We start from the raw sequence: 14,858 nt of genomic DNA on the forward strand, positions 1-14,858 counted from the left end.
GCTACTTTAAAGAATTTAAAATATAAGATAGTTTTGATTTGTTTAACACTTTTTTGGTCACTGCATAATTCCATTTGTGTTCTTTCATAATTTTGATGTCTTTACTGTTACTCTAAAATGTGGAAAATAGTAAAAATTTTAAAAAGTCCAAACGTCTGACTGGCAGTGTAGGTGGTATTTTCATATTCCATTGTATGTATTCATTGTATATATTTGACTATCATTTCTTATTGCCCATATATATTTTATTTCTACCTGTAAATGACAGCATCTTTTCTCCCTCTCCAGGCTATAGTGTATTATACAGAGAGTCTGAAACAGACTGATGTACAAATCCAACAAGCTGCCTGTCTGGCTCTGAAGTGCCTTAGGGTGAGCAACACAACAAACACACACACAGATAATTTTGTTTTGCCTTGGCTGATACATTATCAACTGCCTGTTATTGTTGGCTGACTAACATCTGTGTGCGTGTGTGTGTGGGTGTGTGTGTGTGTGTGTGTGTGTGTCAGGCAACAGAGAGCGTGGACCAGATCGCAGAGTTGTGGCGGTCAGCGGACGAGGATCTTCGCAGCGCTGCCAGAGAGACTGTGCTCTCCTTTGGTACAAACATTCATTCATTCATTCATTCATTTGTTCATTCATTCACACTTTATTTTATTCACTCATTCACTCACTCACGCCCCTTTCCCCCCTCTCTCTTCCTCTCTGTCTCCAGGTAAGAAGGGTTACCTGGCCTTCCAGAGGATGGACCAGCTGTACACTGAGATGCAGGAGGAGGCCTACCAGAACCAAGACACTGAGATTACCATTCTATAGGAAGCCAGTCCGTGGGTCTGTTTCTGGTGGGACCCAACATAAAGAGTCTCAATGATCCTGAGTCCCAGGGTGAGAGACTCAGTTCAGACAAAGTTTGGCTCCGGGGCTGAAGAAGTTTAAGGACCTGCGCTGTGGAGGATGCTGGGAAGAGGCTTCTTACTTTACAGGCCACAGTGATTTTGATGTAATAGTTTCTAGAGAGTCTGGAACATCCGGTCCCTCTGTCCAACCCTAACCTATGGGTGACATCAGCACTTAAAGCTGCACAAGACAACTTCGCACGTTGGCGGCTCCAAATGGCATTTGTTTGAAAATTTTTAACTTCAATACCCAGAAATCCTGTCAGTAAACGTCACACAGCAGCTCATGTTTACCAACCCGGCCGCTCTGTGATGCTTTATACCGAAGGAAACCAAAGAGACGAGAGAGGAGAAGATCTAACGTTTTGCGCTTACGTTTTGATTCGTCACTTACTGTGGGAGGAGAAGTGACCATACCAACACCAGAAGTTCATTTGGGCAAACAGGACGAATCTACGGCATCTCAGTTAGAGAGGAAGGGACGCTGTTCTCTGTTGCAGCCCCACTGGGTGATTTAGGCTGATAAGTTGTAGTGTATCTTTACATAAAAAATCTTGCCTAGTGCTACTTTTCGAGTGGTGGGTTTTAGTTTCAATGAAGGAAGCCAACGAATCTAAACAACCATTTTTAGGAAATTGAAGACTGAATGTCAGAAGCGTCTGATTAAGAGAAATAACCAACTGAAATTCAACATGTCAAGCGCTCCCTCAACCCTGACCATGGCCTTGACAGCACCTCCCCTGCCTGTAAGAGCTTTAGAGACTTTAGAAAGTGGAACAAGCGCTCCCTCTGCTGGGGATTTGCTGGAGCTGCAGCTGCAGATCCACAATGGAAACTAATCCACCGGCCAAGCAGCTCCTGGTAAAAATCTAAAAAATCTACCTGTGGCTGGTTAGTGTCCCTTCCTGCTTTCACTCGTGCCATTTTCCATCTCCAACTGAACGCAACGCTTAGCAGGAGGAAAACAAAATAGCTGCTGAAAGTGGGAGCTGTGACATCCAGTGAAGCCAAAGGATTATTCCACAAACAACTTTGGCAGGCGGCCAAACAGCATTTGGAGGTTTTACTCTTCTCTGGTAAATCTGTACTTGAAGGGTAAAATAATGAAATTTGCCTGTGAAATTTCCTGCTTTGCGGACGATATGTGGGTGCAGCCATGGGATGCTGAAGGCTGATGAAAGTGTGTGCAACCCCTGTGGATTTTTATGTTGTCTTCGGGAACTCGACATACATATAGGTACAGTTTCTCAAACCTGGGTTAAGCCTGGATTTAGTTAGGTGGGAATCTGCATGTAAAGGAGTTGTGAATTGTGAATGAAAGCAGCTCATGAGGCTGGGAGACTTGGGGCAAATTTCCTGAGGCATTGCAGGAGGGCAATTCGGACGAAATTTACAACCAAGACTAGCATTTCCGGATAAATTATTTGCCTACAGCCCTCCCTCCTTTCCGCAGCAATTTCCTCCCAGTTTCCCATCCTTGCTCAAGGCAATATTGTCAATTTCAGTTACCTCAACCATGTTATCATCACCCGGACAGGGACACATGCTGCCCTCTGCTGGCCGCTCAGCTGAACTGCAGTTTGGGAAGGACCTGACCTGAGGACGCCTCCACTCACCACAGAATGGATTTGGCTGTGGTGAAACTGACCTGCGACCCCTCTGACTGGGCTATTTAAAGTCTGTTTGGGAGGTCAACAAAAAAGGCATGGGAAGAAAACATTAGTCAGCTTTTTTTTTTTTCAGTTGGAGTCAGACAGTTGTAGAATCAAATTTGGGTTTTCCTCTGCCTCTGTGTAACGTGCTGTACCCATGCTGGCACTATACAGTCTGTTTTTGCATTAGGTGTATCGAACACTTTGGTTCAGTACGGGTGAAGTGTGCTGGTTTTGGTACTAGTGGACTTTCTAAAGGTTTCTAGTCCCATATTCTTCTTCTTCACCAATCTGCTTGGTGTTCCAGTGGAGAACCAGAGGGTGCTGTAGTTTGTAGGAAAACTACAAACTACAAAAAAAAAAAACTACAACCAAAGAAGGTCCTGTGCACGTACAGCATGGCTCTTCCGTAATAGAATAACTTTATAATGTTTTAAAATATAACCAATCTGATTGTTTCACTCCCCACAATGTTCTCTACAATAAAGCAGGTGGTCAAAATCCTCAATATCTACAAAAGCTGTCGTGTTGGAGCCTGGAATCAGAAAATAATCAAAGTGACGTTTGACCAGGCTACGAAAATCCTACAGAAGATGCTACTGAAAAATAGCATGGGAAGAAAGTTTGTTATTTTCCAGACAGTCACATGCAGAGTGAGATCAGCTCTTAAAAGGAGATCTGAGCTAAGCAGCAGGATCTACACAAGAAGCAGACTGGGGTCTTAACTGTATTTGCAAAGACTTTTGTTATGGTTTGTTTTAGCCATAGACTGTAAAAACTAAAAGATTAGATATGATGAAAAAAGTTTTAGCTTGCTGAAGTGCCAGATGGATTGGGGGTTTGCCATATATGACAATACAATAACTGAAAGAAATTTAGACAATCACAGGGAAGCATTTGAAAGTCAATTTTGTATCTTTTAGTTATTATTATTATTATTGGCATCTTGCCTTAAATTTTCTGAATGTGGTAAACCTGCAGCAGGTGGTAAAATAAGATTGAACACCAAAGATTTGCTTTTGTTATGAAACACATAGCAAGTTAACCAGATGAGACGTTGAGACTAATAACTTTATTTCTATAGCACCTTTCAAAACAAAGTTACAAAGTGCTTCACAAAGAATAAGACAATGAAATGCAATTAAAGGACATAAAAGACAATTAAAGCCACAAGGAAGGAAAAAGACAAAGGAAAGGGGGTAATGAAGGAAGGGAGGGTGGAGGGATGGAAGGAAGGAAGGAAGGAAGGAAGGAAAGTATCCAAAAAGGCATTTAAACATACCATAGAATTTTAAGAAAGGAGGATGGAAGGAAAGAAGGAAGGAAGGAAGGAAGATAAGTTTCTAAAAGACACATTTATGTGACACCAAGAAAACGTCAAGTCATGCTGAATCATGCACAGGCAGGAAGTGTGTGTGTGTGTGTGTGTGTGTGTGTGTGTGTGTGTGTGTGTGTGTGTGTGTGTGTACGTCTTACGGCCCACAGCAAGAAACTCACACGACTAGAACCTAGAGATTTACACAAGATCTGATTTTTAACTCATTGTGACAAAGATTTATGGAACAAATAGAACACATGGATAACATGGAAAGACCATGCAGATGTGAGCAGTGGAGAAAATCAGACTCAGTTTTTGTTTTTTTTAGATCGACTGATTTCAGAGAAGCTTAGAAGCAGAGATGTGACCAAGTCAAACTTTGCTCGAGTCCCAAATCAGTCTCAAGTCCTGAGGCACAAGTCTCAAATCAAGTCCCAAGTCTAAATGTAGATTACCAAGTCAGATCTCAAGCTATTAAAACTGTCCACAAGGATTTTGAACCAGCTACCAATTCCTCTCCCTGCTGAAGCCAATATTGTCCCTCTTTTTGTTTTGTTTTGTTTCAGGTTTTTTTTTTTAACTGTCTGTGTGTCCCGTCTCTTCCAACAGGCTGCCAAGGGTTTGGTCCTCAATCAACATGTGCATGTGCTTTGTAATATGTCATGTATAAATTAATAATGTTTATAGATAGAAGAAGAAAATGAGCTTATTCTGCAGTACATTTTGCCGGTATGAGTATGAAATGTATACGATATTCAGAGTGTGTTAGTGTACATATCAGTGTTGTGTGTATTGCCTTTTACATATTTGTAATAAAACATTACCCTTGTGTGGATGATTGTTTAAGAGTGACATGTTGTGATTCATTCACTGCCATGTGGATAAATGAGATGAACTAATGGATTTTAATAGCAAGATATTTTTCTCTGATCACAAAATCCTACACAACAACCAGCTCAAATTGTTACAAACCATAGCTGTGATAAAGGATAGAAGGAAGACAGAGAGCATCGAATAAAAGACATTTAAACATCCCATAGAATTGTATTAGTTATAAGAGGAAAGATGTAAAGAAAAAAGGGGCTTGAAGAAAGACGAGAAGGAATGAACACACATGCAGATTGTGCAAATGTGCACCACTGACTGTTCACATGTTAACAGCTCCAGTTGGGTCAATTATTAAGGCGGAAGCTGGCAGCTGAAGTTTTCCTTGACTTGTCTATGAACGATGTCAGAGGTGAAAGGTCACTTGTTTTTGGGATTATTCAAACACAGCGAGGGTTTAAGTGACTACATGACATGCAGCATAATACTGCTGAAATGGTTAAGTCAATAGCCTACATGTTTAAATGTGTCAGGTAATCACTTTATTACTTTAATATGCAGTACCGCAAACAGCCAGCAAGCGGAGCTAGATTATTATACTATAATTAAACAGATTTTTCAAGGTTCTCTGCTGCTAAATGCTACTGCTATCACACAGTATGTGGGTAACATGACAATAACATCTATAAAATATAAAATAACATATCATATATTTAATATCTGTTTGGCTTAGAGAATGCAAATATTTGTTACATTTTCTTTCCTCGTAGTTCCTTCTTCCCATTCCCCTGGGGAAAAAAGAAAGAACACTGTGATAAAAAAAAAGTATTATAGAGTGAAGATGATTTGGATCAGTGGAAAGCTGAAGGGCCGGGGTGAGTTTGGAGGGAGAAATCACTGCTTCCCTCTCTGCTTGACACTGCCTTAGTACAGCTCCCAGACAGAGACCATGTCCAGCAGGACAGACTGAGGCATCTGAAGCAATCTGAATGCTAAGTGGGGCAAGAGGCAAACGACCCGTCTGAAGGGCATTTCTACACATTCATGTCGTCAAAGGGTCACAAGTTGCTTTTTCATAATAAGCAGCGCTATGAACAGACATCTACACATTTAATACTAGGGAAACCCATCCTGTTGGGTCAGAAAATGTATGAGAATAGACTACTAAATGTATAAATGTGACTAGGGTAGACTTGGTATATAAATGTGACTTGGTAAAAAGGAAGCTGCTGAAGCACATGTTTATCTTAGAGTTTCCGGTAAGGAAAGAAGGTGAAATGCAGGACTAAATTCTTATATATTTGTACTAACTAAATGAATGATTTTCCTTTCTGTTTTAGAATAACATCAAGGAGGAACTGAACGCTAACATTTAGCTCTGCAGGGAAACGGGGGGCAGGTGGTTTTGCTCCGCTTGCACATTGATTACACGCTCCATCTGAAAACCATTTCTGTCTACCATCGATATTCTTTACCACTCTGTTTCCCCCGACATCATTTCAGTTTTCACCTGTTTTACCCCTGCACTCTATTGCTATTTATGTCATTTTACTCTCTCTTGATTGTGTGCTCCAAAACATCAGAGCTAATGACTGATGCTCTCTCCATTTATATTTGTTTCAGATAAACATATTTTTCCACTTTTCAATGAATTTGTGTGACTCTTCATTATCCACAAAAAACTGCTGTGAAACAAACGGTTGAAACTGGGACAGGAGGGAGAATGAGAACCATCAGCTACTGCAGGGGAAACATTCAGCAGCCAAATGCATTTTGAAATAACTATGTTGTACAACAAAATGTACAAAAAAGTCAAGGGGTTGAATATTTATATTACAATACATTAGAAATATTGCAACATTACGCTCAATCGTGTCCATCCAAGACTTGGAAAAACATATCCATGTTTTTATTTCCCCTCGTCTTGAATATTGCGATGCTTTGTTCTCATGTCTCAATCAAATCACTATAACTCATTTACAAACCGTTCAAAATGCAGCTGCAATTTGATTGATTTTAAGATTCTTTTAAACACAAAGCATTAAAGTCTTGCTCCAATATACATTGGTGATTTTTACCACCACTAAGATCTTTCACTCATTTTACTATTTATTTAATTTTTTGTTTTTTTCTATTGTGTTCCTTTTGTTTTATATGTATATTTATTTGTTGTTACTCATATGTAATACAGCCTGAACTTTTGTTTTTTTTTAAATACTCTTTTGCTCTTTTATACTCTGCCTTGTGAAGCACTTTGTAACCGTTGGTTTTGAAAAGTGCTATATTTGGACAACATTCTTTTATTTGTAGCACAGTCAAATGCAAAATGTCCTCATAGTGCTCTTATGAGTGTTGGGGAGACATTTTATTACCAGGTACCATTTCTCTAACACTGTAGGAGAATTTAGAGAAACAAAAAGCAAGGATGTAATCTGGACGCCATACAACAAAACCAAGAAATACAAACGAAAATTGAAATGTGTCCAAAAATCACTAAAAAGAATCATATTCCTGATGAAATACTGAATTTGACACAGGTTTCAATACGTTGAGAGAAAGAAACTTTATTTAAATTAAAACCAAAGCAATCGTATAGCAGAACGAGTTCAGCACTGCGACAGGAGGCCACACACACACACACACACACACACACACACGCTCTCACACACACCAACACCAACAGCTATACAGTAGAAACGTCTTAGCCTGTGTCTGACAGCTAAACATAACACTTAAGGCAGTGATACACACAGGGAAACTTTACTTACTGCAGCATTGCTGTTTCGATTACAAATTAACTTCTTACTGTCTGGGAAAATTTAACAGAATTTGACCCAGCACTTCATTCTGCTTCCTGTTGCTGGGAACTTTTCCCATCTGCATTGCCAACAAAAAATTGCCTCGTCCATCACAGCTTCTGAAGCAGTGATGCACAGGTCAACTCTTGGGGCAACACTGACAGTCAACATTGCCCAAACCATTGCCTCAGCACTGTTGCACTGATTACAAAGGAACTTTGTGTTGCCAGGGAAGATTTAAGTATACTTGTTTTCCCGTTGCTGTGAACACTGGCCATCTACATTACCTTGTGTATCACCACGTTTTACACTGTTCAGCATGTCGCCACACAAAATACCGAGTCACACCTATCGCACGTACACAAACCTTCTCTCACATCCTACACACAGACACACCCACACATTCAGATTTTTCTACCCTTTGGAAACTTTCAGCATTTCGTTTTAATTAATTAAAATACATGTGAATGAACGTATGAAAAGAATTTCTAAAGGCAACCCATGCACAAGAAAAAAAAAAAATCTGATCGTGAGTCCAACGGTTGGGGACATTCACTCCAAAACAAGAGGAAGAGGAGACGAGGAAAGGAGGGGGGAAGGAACGAGACAGGCGGCTGCAGAGCACAGTGGGAAATCACGGGACTCGTCATCAATGACAAGGATAGGAGAGACAGTTTCTCAGCATTATAACACCGTCTGAGGCGTGTGTTGGCAATGCGGCAAGGGGGAATTATTCACAGCATAGTTATTGATTGTCCAGTGTCAGTGTACTCTCCTTGTTATGGGTAGTATTCTATCTGCAGAGCCACTGTGCAGATAAGAGTTTGGTCAGGTTGGACTGCGGGTTGCTGCCATTTCTCTAGAGCTAAAAAAAAAAAAAAAAAAAGGAAAAGGTGTTTGCAGCAAACATGTAACACTGTCCTCCTCCACAACATCGCCACGACAAGATGCCCAATACTCTTAAAACCAGCTGGAGGAGAAAGCAAAGTTTCTTAACAACTGTCATGGAGTGGGACTGAGGAGCCAACATGGCTGCCAGTGAAACCTGTAATGTCCAAACTCTTTCTATGACTCTGCGTGGGTCGCTTGAACGTGGGGGGGAAGGGGGGTGCTTTCATTTTAAAAATGTAACCCAACCGTTTTGGGTGGGGTGACCTGGGGAAGTCTCTCTTCTAGAGGAGGCGGGTCGGAGGCAGAGTCTCTCCATGTAGACGTTCGAGTCAAATGCTGTAGAAGTAAACAGGACCAGAATACTGAAACACAGTGGCTGCTTTAGGCAACAGGCTGACTTCACACGTGATGTAGGTTTTTGTGTAGCTTTCACTCAGTCTTCTTAATGTTGGAATGAACGTTCTGAAAGTCAAATTCTTCTTGCACAAATGCTAAGTTTGCGCATCTCCTTTTCCAGCATTTCAAGGCAGGGTTTCCCCCAAATTCCACCATTTTCTCCTCTCCAGTCTTTATCTCTCCCTCCCCCTTCAGTCTTTTGCTGGCTCCTTTCAACAGCAAAGGGCGTGGAGTGGTAGGGAGGGGGAGGATGTCCACTATCACCCCAGTCTCCCCCTCTACTGCTATGGTGGTGGAGGTGAGGGGATCTTCTCCAAATCCTGCTGTTCCTCCATCGAACGATCCTTCCCAACCCTGCTCTTCCTAACTCCTCAGTTTTAGCTCTCCGAAAAACATCCTGCTTCACTCTCTCCCCCATGCTTCCCTTCCAGTCGTCTGCCTTCACTCTGTCTTTATTCTAGCTTCCCGCGACAGCCGAGGTCTTACGCGGTGTCGGGGGAAAGTGTGCCAGAGGACGCCGTTTACCCAGCAGCTGTAACAGATGAGGGACAGTTCACCCAAACACACCCCTTTCCCCTTTCTCTGTTACATAAAGTACCCATAATGTCTCCAACACTGCTTCCCCCTTCACCTCCTACAGTTCAGCTCCGTCTTTACAGCATAGCAAAATACACCTACCTCCCTCCTCCGGTCCAGCCCTCCCTCTTACAGCATGGCGGTATTCCCCTCCATTAGTCCTTCAACACCACCTCCTCACCCCTCTCTCCTCCGCCCCCGCCACCGCCACCAAAGTCTAGCCCATCCCCTCTTACAGCATGGCAGTTCCCTCCTACAACAATTCCCCAACGATGCCTCCACCCTTACTCCAATCCAGTTGCACCCTCCCTCCCTTCCCCGTCCACCGATATCTCTGTCTCTCTCTCCCTAGGTCCCGACGATCGCTGGGTCGTGGGCGGCGTCGGGCAGCGAGGCGTCCTGGCAGTGGTAGAGGAAGCAGTTGCCCCAGCAGCTGTAGCAGATGAGGAAGAGGGCGGCCAGGAAGACCAAGGCACAGATGGTGCAGGGCTTCCTCTCCAGCAGGAAGCTGAGCAGGTAGAAGCCCATGAACATGGAGTGGTTGAACCACAGCGCTGGGTTCAGCGGCTTGGGGATGAGCAGCACTGGAAGCAGCCACTGTAGGCAGTACATTGTCTCTTTTTTTGGGGGGGTAAGGGCTTTCTGGTTTGGGGGGGTGTGAGGTGATAGGTGTGGAGCGTGTGTTTGTGTGTGTGTATATATGTGGTAAAGGGAGATTGTGGTGCAGAAGGGAGGAAGAAGAGGTGGCAGTGACGGAGGAAAGTGTGCGTGCGTGTGTGAGGGTGGGTTTGTTTGTAGGGAGAGGGGTGGATATTAGTCCAGGGCTGGTTGAAAGGTGGGCTCGGGGGGCAGGGGTGGTGGGGGATGCAGACGGGGGGGGGGGAGGATCCTTCTATCCGATGGAGCTGCTGTGATGACGCAGGAACAGGGTGAAGCAGCTGGATGTTGTTGTTTCCATCAGGTCATCCCTACGGACAGCAGAGGACACAGGAGAGGAAACATCAGCTACAAGCCAGAGAGGATATCAAATTCTGGACATCAAATTCTGGACAAAGTCAGGCCCAAAACACCTCTATAATTATATAGTTGTATAGAACTGCTATTAGATGAAGACAGTGAAATTTCTAAATACAATGCTGAGCACAGTGTTTGTGTCTAGCAATTTGTATCATGCCTGGAACACAAATAAAAGTCGTGAAACACTGAATATTTATTAGTAGTCTAGTTATTCACAGCAGCTGAAGAGTGACTGAATGCTAGACAGAAGTTGCACACAGACCTTTTACCAATACACAAAATCTGACGTAACTAACCACTGTGCCATTTAAGGTGAGATATTATAGATAAGTGTGATATTATAATACACAATACACAATGACACACACATGACCAATCAATGCCCCAGCCATAAAAAGGTGTCAACTAAATCAAAAGTAAACATTAACCCACTTACTGCGGGACCTCCTTTTAAAAGGCCCAATACTCGTAGCTAACATTTAGCCCGGCAGCTAACGTTACATTAGCTAGCTACACACTGTTTTAGCAATCCTATACCGTTATAAATCTACGCGTTTGCTGACCTAAAGTTACCTAGCCGCGTAAATCAATGGGATTAACTTCAACTGATTTAAATTAGACGATATCTGAATCCGCACTGACCATAATCGTTTCAACAAGATAAACCAGCTAACGTTAGCTGCCGTTGGCTAAAGGACACACAAGCAGTTTACTGTCAGTGACAGCTGCTAGCATTCCGTGACTGCCAGTCAATCATACATGTTTGCAATAGTGTTAACGTCAACTAGCGTTAGTTAGCTTGCATGGTTAAATCAGCAAACGTTAAGACGGTAACGTTAGTTGTTCCCTCAGTGGCAGCTACTGGCATATTAAATACAAATACGGATATGCTCTTTGTTTAAGTTACTTAACAATAAGTTAAGTTAGCTGGTAAACATTAGCTGATGTTAAAACGTCTCTTGTATGGAGAGAACGTCACGCCAAACTCTATTCAAACATCTGATAACAACGTTGCCTTGTATGTCAGTAAACTTACATACACCATAGAACATGACTCAGGGTCTTTTTCGAATCCGTAGAAGCCACTCTTCAATTCGGTGTGCATCCAAACCACCAAACAGCACTTATTACAACAAATTTTCACCATTTAGAATGGATGCGCCTACAATCATCGTGGTGGGCGGCAGCGAGCAGTGTGAACCAATTCTTAAAGTAGAAATTTACTGAAATGCTGTCCGGCTTTGTGGAGCATATTTAAGTTATGCCAAAATTACCAGAATATCATAACGGTTCATATAAGGTCTTAAGTCACGCTCTGCAAGGTATGTGCGTTTACCAATAAGCAAGACCACGTTGAACTGACCGATTTTTGAATGGCGTTTGGCGTACACATCATCTCCCCATTAGAAAGAACAGCACGCATCGGTGCTAGCTTAACGTTAGCTAGGTTAGCTTGACAGGCAACAAAAGCTTTGGCGACCGGAGTTGTGCCACCATCGCAAACAATACAGCTAGCAACCAAAGTAACATACGGTAACATACTATATAACAGCTGGAGCTTGTGTTTGAATTTAATTGCATTAATGTGACCAAACCTGACATCTTTCGGTCTCATTCTCAGCAGACAGTACTAGCCAACTCCATTGCTGTCCCAACGACTGCGTAGCTACTAGCTGCTAGCTAAGTTAGCATGTTGGTTCAAAGGACCCCTGGTTCAAAGCCGGGGCCAACGTTTGGAAGACTATGACGCTGCCTGGATACATATAACTAATTATATAGTCTTGAAAATCTCGGTTGTTGTTGTTTTTTTTAACTATCATATACCAAATTCGTTTAAACGTCTAATTAAGAAAGCTTGGTTTAGCAAGTCTGAATTGAGTCTGACAATAACATTGTTGTCGACCAAAGGGCCTTGTGGAAACTATTGATTTCTTTCTTGTTAGAGCTCTTATATTGGGTAATACATTGTTTTCCAAAGATTAGGTCAAAAAGGGTCCACAAAACATAATGAACTTGGTAGGCGTATTACTATTCTTGTTCTTATTCCTAGTATCACTCATTATCTTATCCATTTACCTGCAAAATCATGATGCAAACTGCTTGGTCTCTCTGAAAAGGTGGGAAAACCTTTTGTAACCTGTAACCTGTTGTTTCATTACAAATTGTTTGTCCGCACCCTGTTGCTCTTAACCGTTTCAGACAGGAGGCCTATGTATAACATGTTAAAGTTGTAAGATAACTAAACTTCATTAAACCTGGTCTAAAACTAATGAACTATGATGCAGCATTCATTCATATCTTATTTAAATACATTTTAATTCCAGTAAACACAAGAAATCACATTTTCTCCAAACTTTATTTCTCACATTTAACTTATTACACAGACAACCAAAACAGTGGGAGAAGATATGATAAAATATGCATGTAAATAGAAATACAAAAATCTATAAAATTAAGTTAAAAAATGAAACAGAACTGAAATGTAATAGCTTGGATGAATAAATAAAAACTCAATAAAGCATAGGACAATAACCTGGTTAAAAAAAGTACCAGGAAACTAACCTTGTTAGCCTTATCATACAGACAGAGGGTCATTGCACTTTAGCCGCAATTGAAATAAAATCTTTTCAATTCCCATTGACTTGCACTAGCATTGCTAACAAATGCAAAATCGAGGCTGCTATCAGATCCTGAAAAACCCGAATACAGCTGTGAAAGCATTTTGAATATCTGAAAACGAAGCTTGTTATTGACCAGTGGGATAGGCCGCAAGAAATGATCAACCTTAAGGTGGAAAACAACTAGATCTGTAAGCTTTCAGTCTGTTTCTAGCAAAAGCAACAGAATCTGTCTTCATCAGAATCTTTCATTCTGGTTTTCAACGACGAAAAGCAACTGAAGCTGTACGTTGTGTTATATTGGTGCTTATTGCAGTGCTGGCAGCTACATGCTCATCTATACTGTTTACCGGTGGATGAGGAGGGGAGAGTCTCCTGCCTGTATGTGCTCTCAGAAACAGATGCTGTATATTTTAGACAGTCATTCGGAGCGGGAAACGTATTCGGGATTGGACAGTTCCCAGTTACCTGCTCATCTCGAAACGCTCCATAAATCCCTGCTAAGCTGACGAAGCGCATATCAATCAGCAGTAGTTTATGATGAAGCCATATACAGTATTGTTACATCGAAAAATTCAGAGTAAAGGACAAACTGATACACAGGCAATATTTTGAGGCAATGCAGATGGGCAATACTAGCTGTAAAAGGAATGGAGACTGACAACTGCAGGGACAAAATCCTTCTAGAAAACAATCTGGATAAGAGAACCAAATATACCATAAAAATCATATAATCGTCTATCTCCATTCCTGTGATTTGGACCTCACTGGAGTCGGCTAGTATGTCTCACTGAGAATAAGACCAAAATATGTTAGGTTTGGTCAAATGAATACTATATTTTAAAGGTCCCATATTCTCCACTTTCCAGTGTTTAATTTTATGTCTTGAGGTCCATTCAAAGCTGTGTGTGTGGTGTCATGTACCAAAAACACTCTCAATCCACTTTTACACGTTCATTTTCCAGCATCTCTCTGAGCCTTACCAAGAACAGGCTGTTTCTGTCGCTGTGTCTTTAAGGCTCATTAATATTAACGACCCTCTGTTCTGATTGGCTAATCGTTTCAAGAGTGAAACGTGAGACACCGCGGCCCGGCGGCTACAGGTAGGGAAAACTCTCCGGTAATAAACAATGACAACCCCTCAACCGCTTTGAAAAAAACACTTTGTTAGTCTATTATTTCTTACAAAAATGATAATGAGCGAACCTTTGTGACGCCACAAAGTTACGGAAGTCCAAACGGCTCGTTTAGAGGCTCGCTTTTCTAATATGGATTGTGTGGATTTAGTTTGTGACCGTGCGTTTTGATACTTTCACCATGTTTAGATAGCACAGCCAACTCCTTTATAATCAGAGAGGCAAGGGGAATCCTGTTTTACACCATATGGGACCTTTAACCGTCCACCCAATGTGTTACATTATGTGTTTGACAGTTTGGTGACTAGCTATATTTTTCCGCTTTTGGCCTCTAAATGTTGCCCATGTGGCACAGCCTCAAGAGTTAACCAGGTATATACAGCAGCCATTCCAACACTATTGAAGAAGCATATTAGGCTAGCAGCACATAATTATAGCAATCACATAGCTTGTTGCTGTAGACTGTACAGTAAACATCCTCAGCTATTAATGACCATTCCTATAAGCAAAATAGAGATATTATCAGTCACTGTACGTATTACATTTAACATGATGCAGCATTTTAATGATGATAGTCACTATTCCAAGAGGGACTGATAAAGTGCCAAACCTTACTTTCAAAGTTGATTGATAGGCTATACTTCCTGTCTAATGTTTAGGAGGAGCAGCTGAGGAGGAGGAGTCGTCGTCACCGGACTCAGACATTGGGGTACAGCGACTGCACAGTTGTTG

At 41.7% G+C, this 14,858-nt stretch overlaps 2 protein-coding genes across 3 annotated transcripts in view; one reads left to right on the forward strand and one right to left on the reverse strand.

Moving 5' to 3' along the window:
- ripor3 (RIPOR family member 3) overlaps positions 1-4,689 on the forward strand; it is a 78,551-nt gene extending 73,862 nt beyond the window's left edge. The window contains exons 23-25 of the mRNA XM_078283601.1: positions 289-372; positions 513-603; positions 719-4,689. Of these exons, the coding sequence (XP_078139727.1) occupies positions 289-372; positions 513-603; positions 719-819 (276 nt within the window). The 3' untranslated portion in view covers positions 820-4,689. The remainder of the gene's footprint in view (positions 1-288; positions 373-512; positions 604-718) is intronic.
- Positions 4,690-9,592: 4,903 nt separating this feature from the next.
- On the reverse strand, positions 9,593-12,047 carry blcap (bladder cancer associated protein). 2 transcript variants are annotated; one of them, XM_071920095.2, is made up of 2 exons: positions 11,968-12,047; positions 9,593-10,323 (listed from the first exon to the last, which is right to left on the reverse strand). In XM_071920095.2, the coding sequence occupies exon 2, from the start codon at positions 9,965-9,967 to the stop codon at positions 9,704-9,706; it is 264 nt and encodes an 87-aa protein (XP_071776196.1). In that variant the 5' UTR covers positions 9,968-10,323; positions 11,968-12,047; the 3' UTR covers positions 9,593-9,703. The 2 variants fall into 2 exon arrangements, with proteins under 2 accessions (XP_071776196.1, XP_071776197.1); XM_071920096.2 differs by having other exon boundaries at positions 11,973-12,021.
- Positions 12,048-14,858: the final 2,811 nt, after the last annotated feature.

This window comes from Centroberyx gerrardi, chromosome 5 (genome assembly GCF_048128805.1).
Source record: "Centroberyx gerrardi isolate f3 chromosome 5, fCenGer3.hap1.cur.20231027, whole genome shotgun sequence".
Classification (NCBI taxonomy): domain Eukaryota; kingdom Metazoa; phylum Chordata; class Actinopteri; order Beryciformes; family Berycidae; genus Centroberyx; species Centroberyx gerrardi.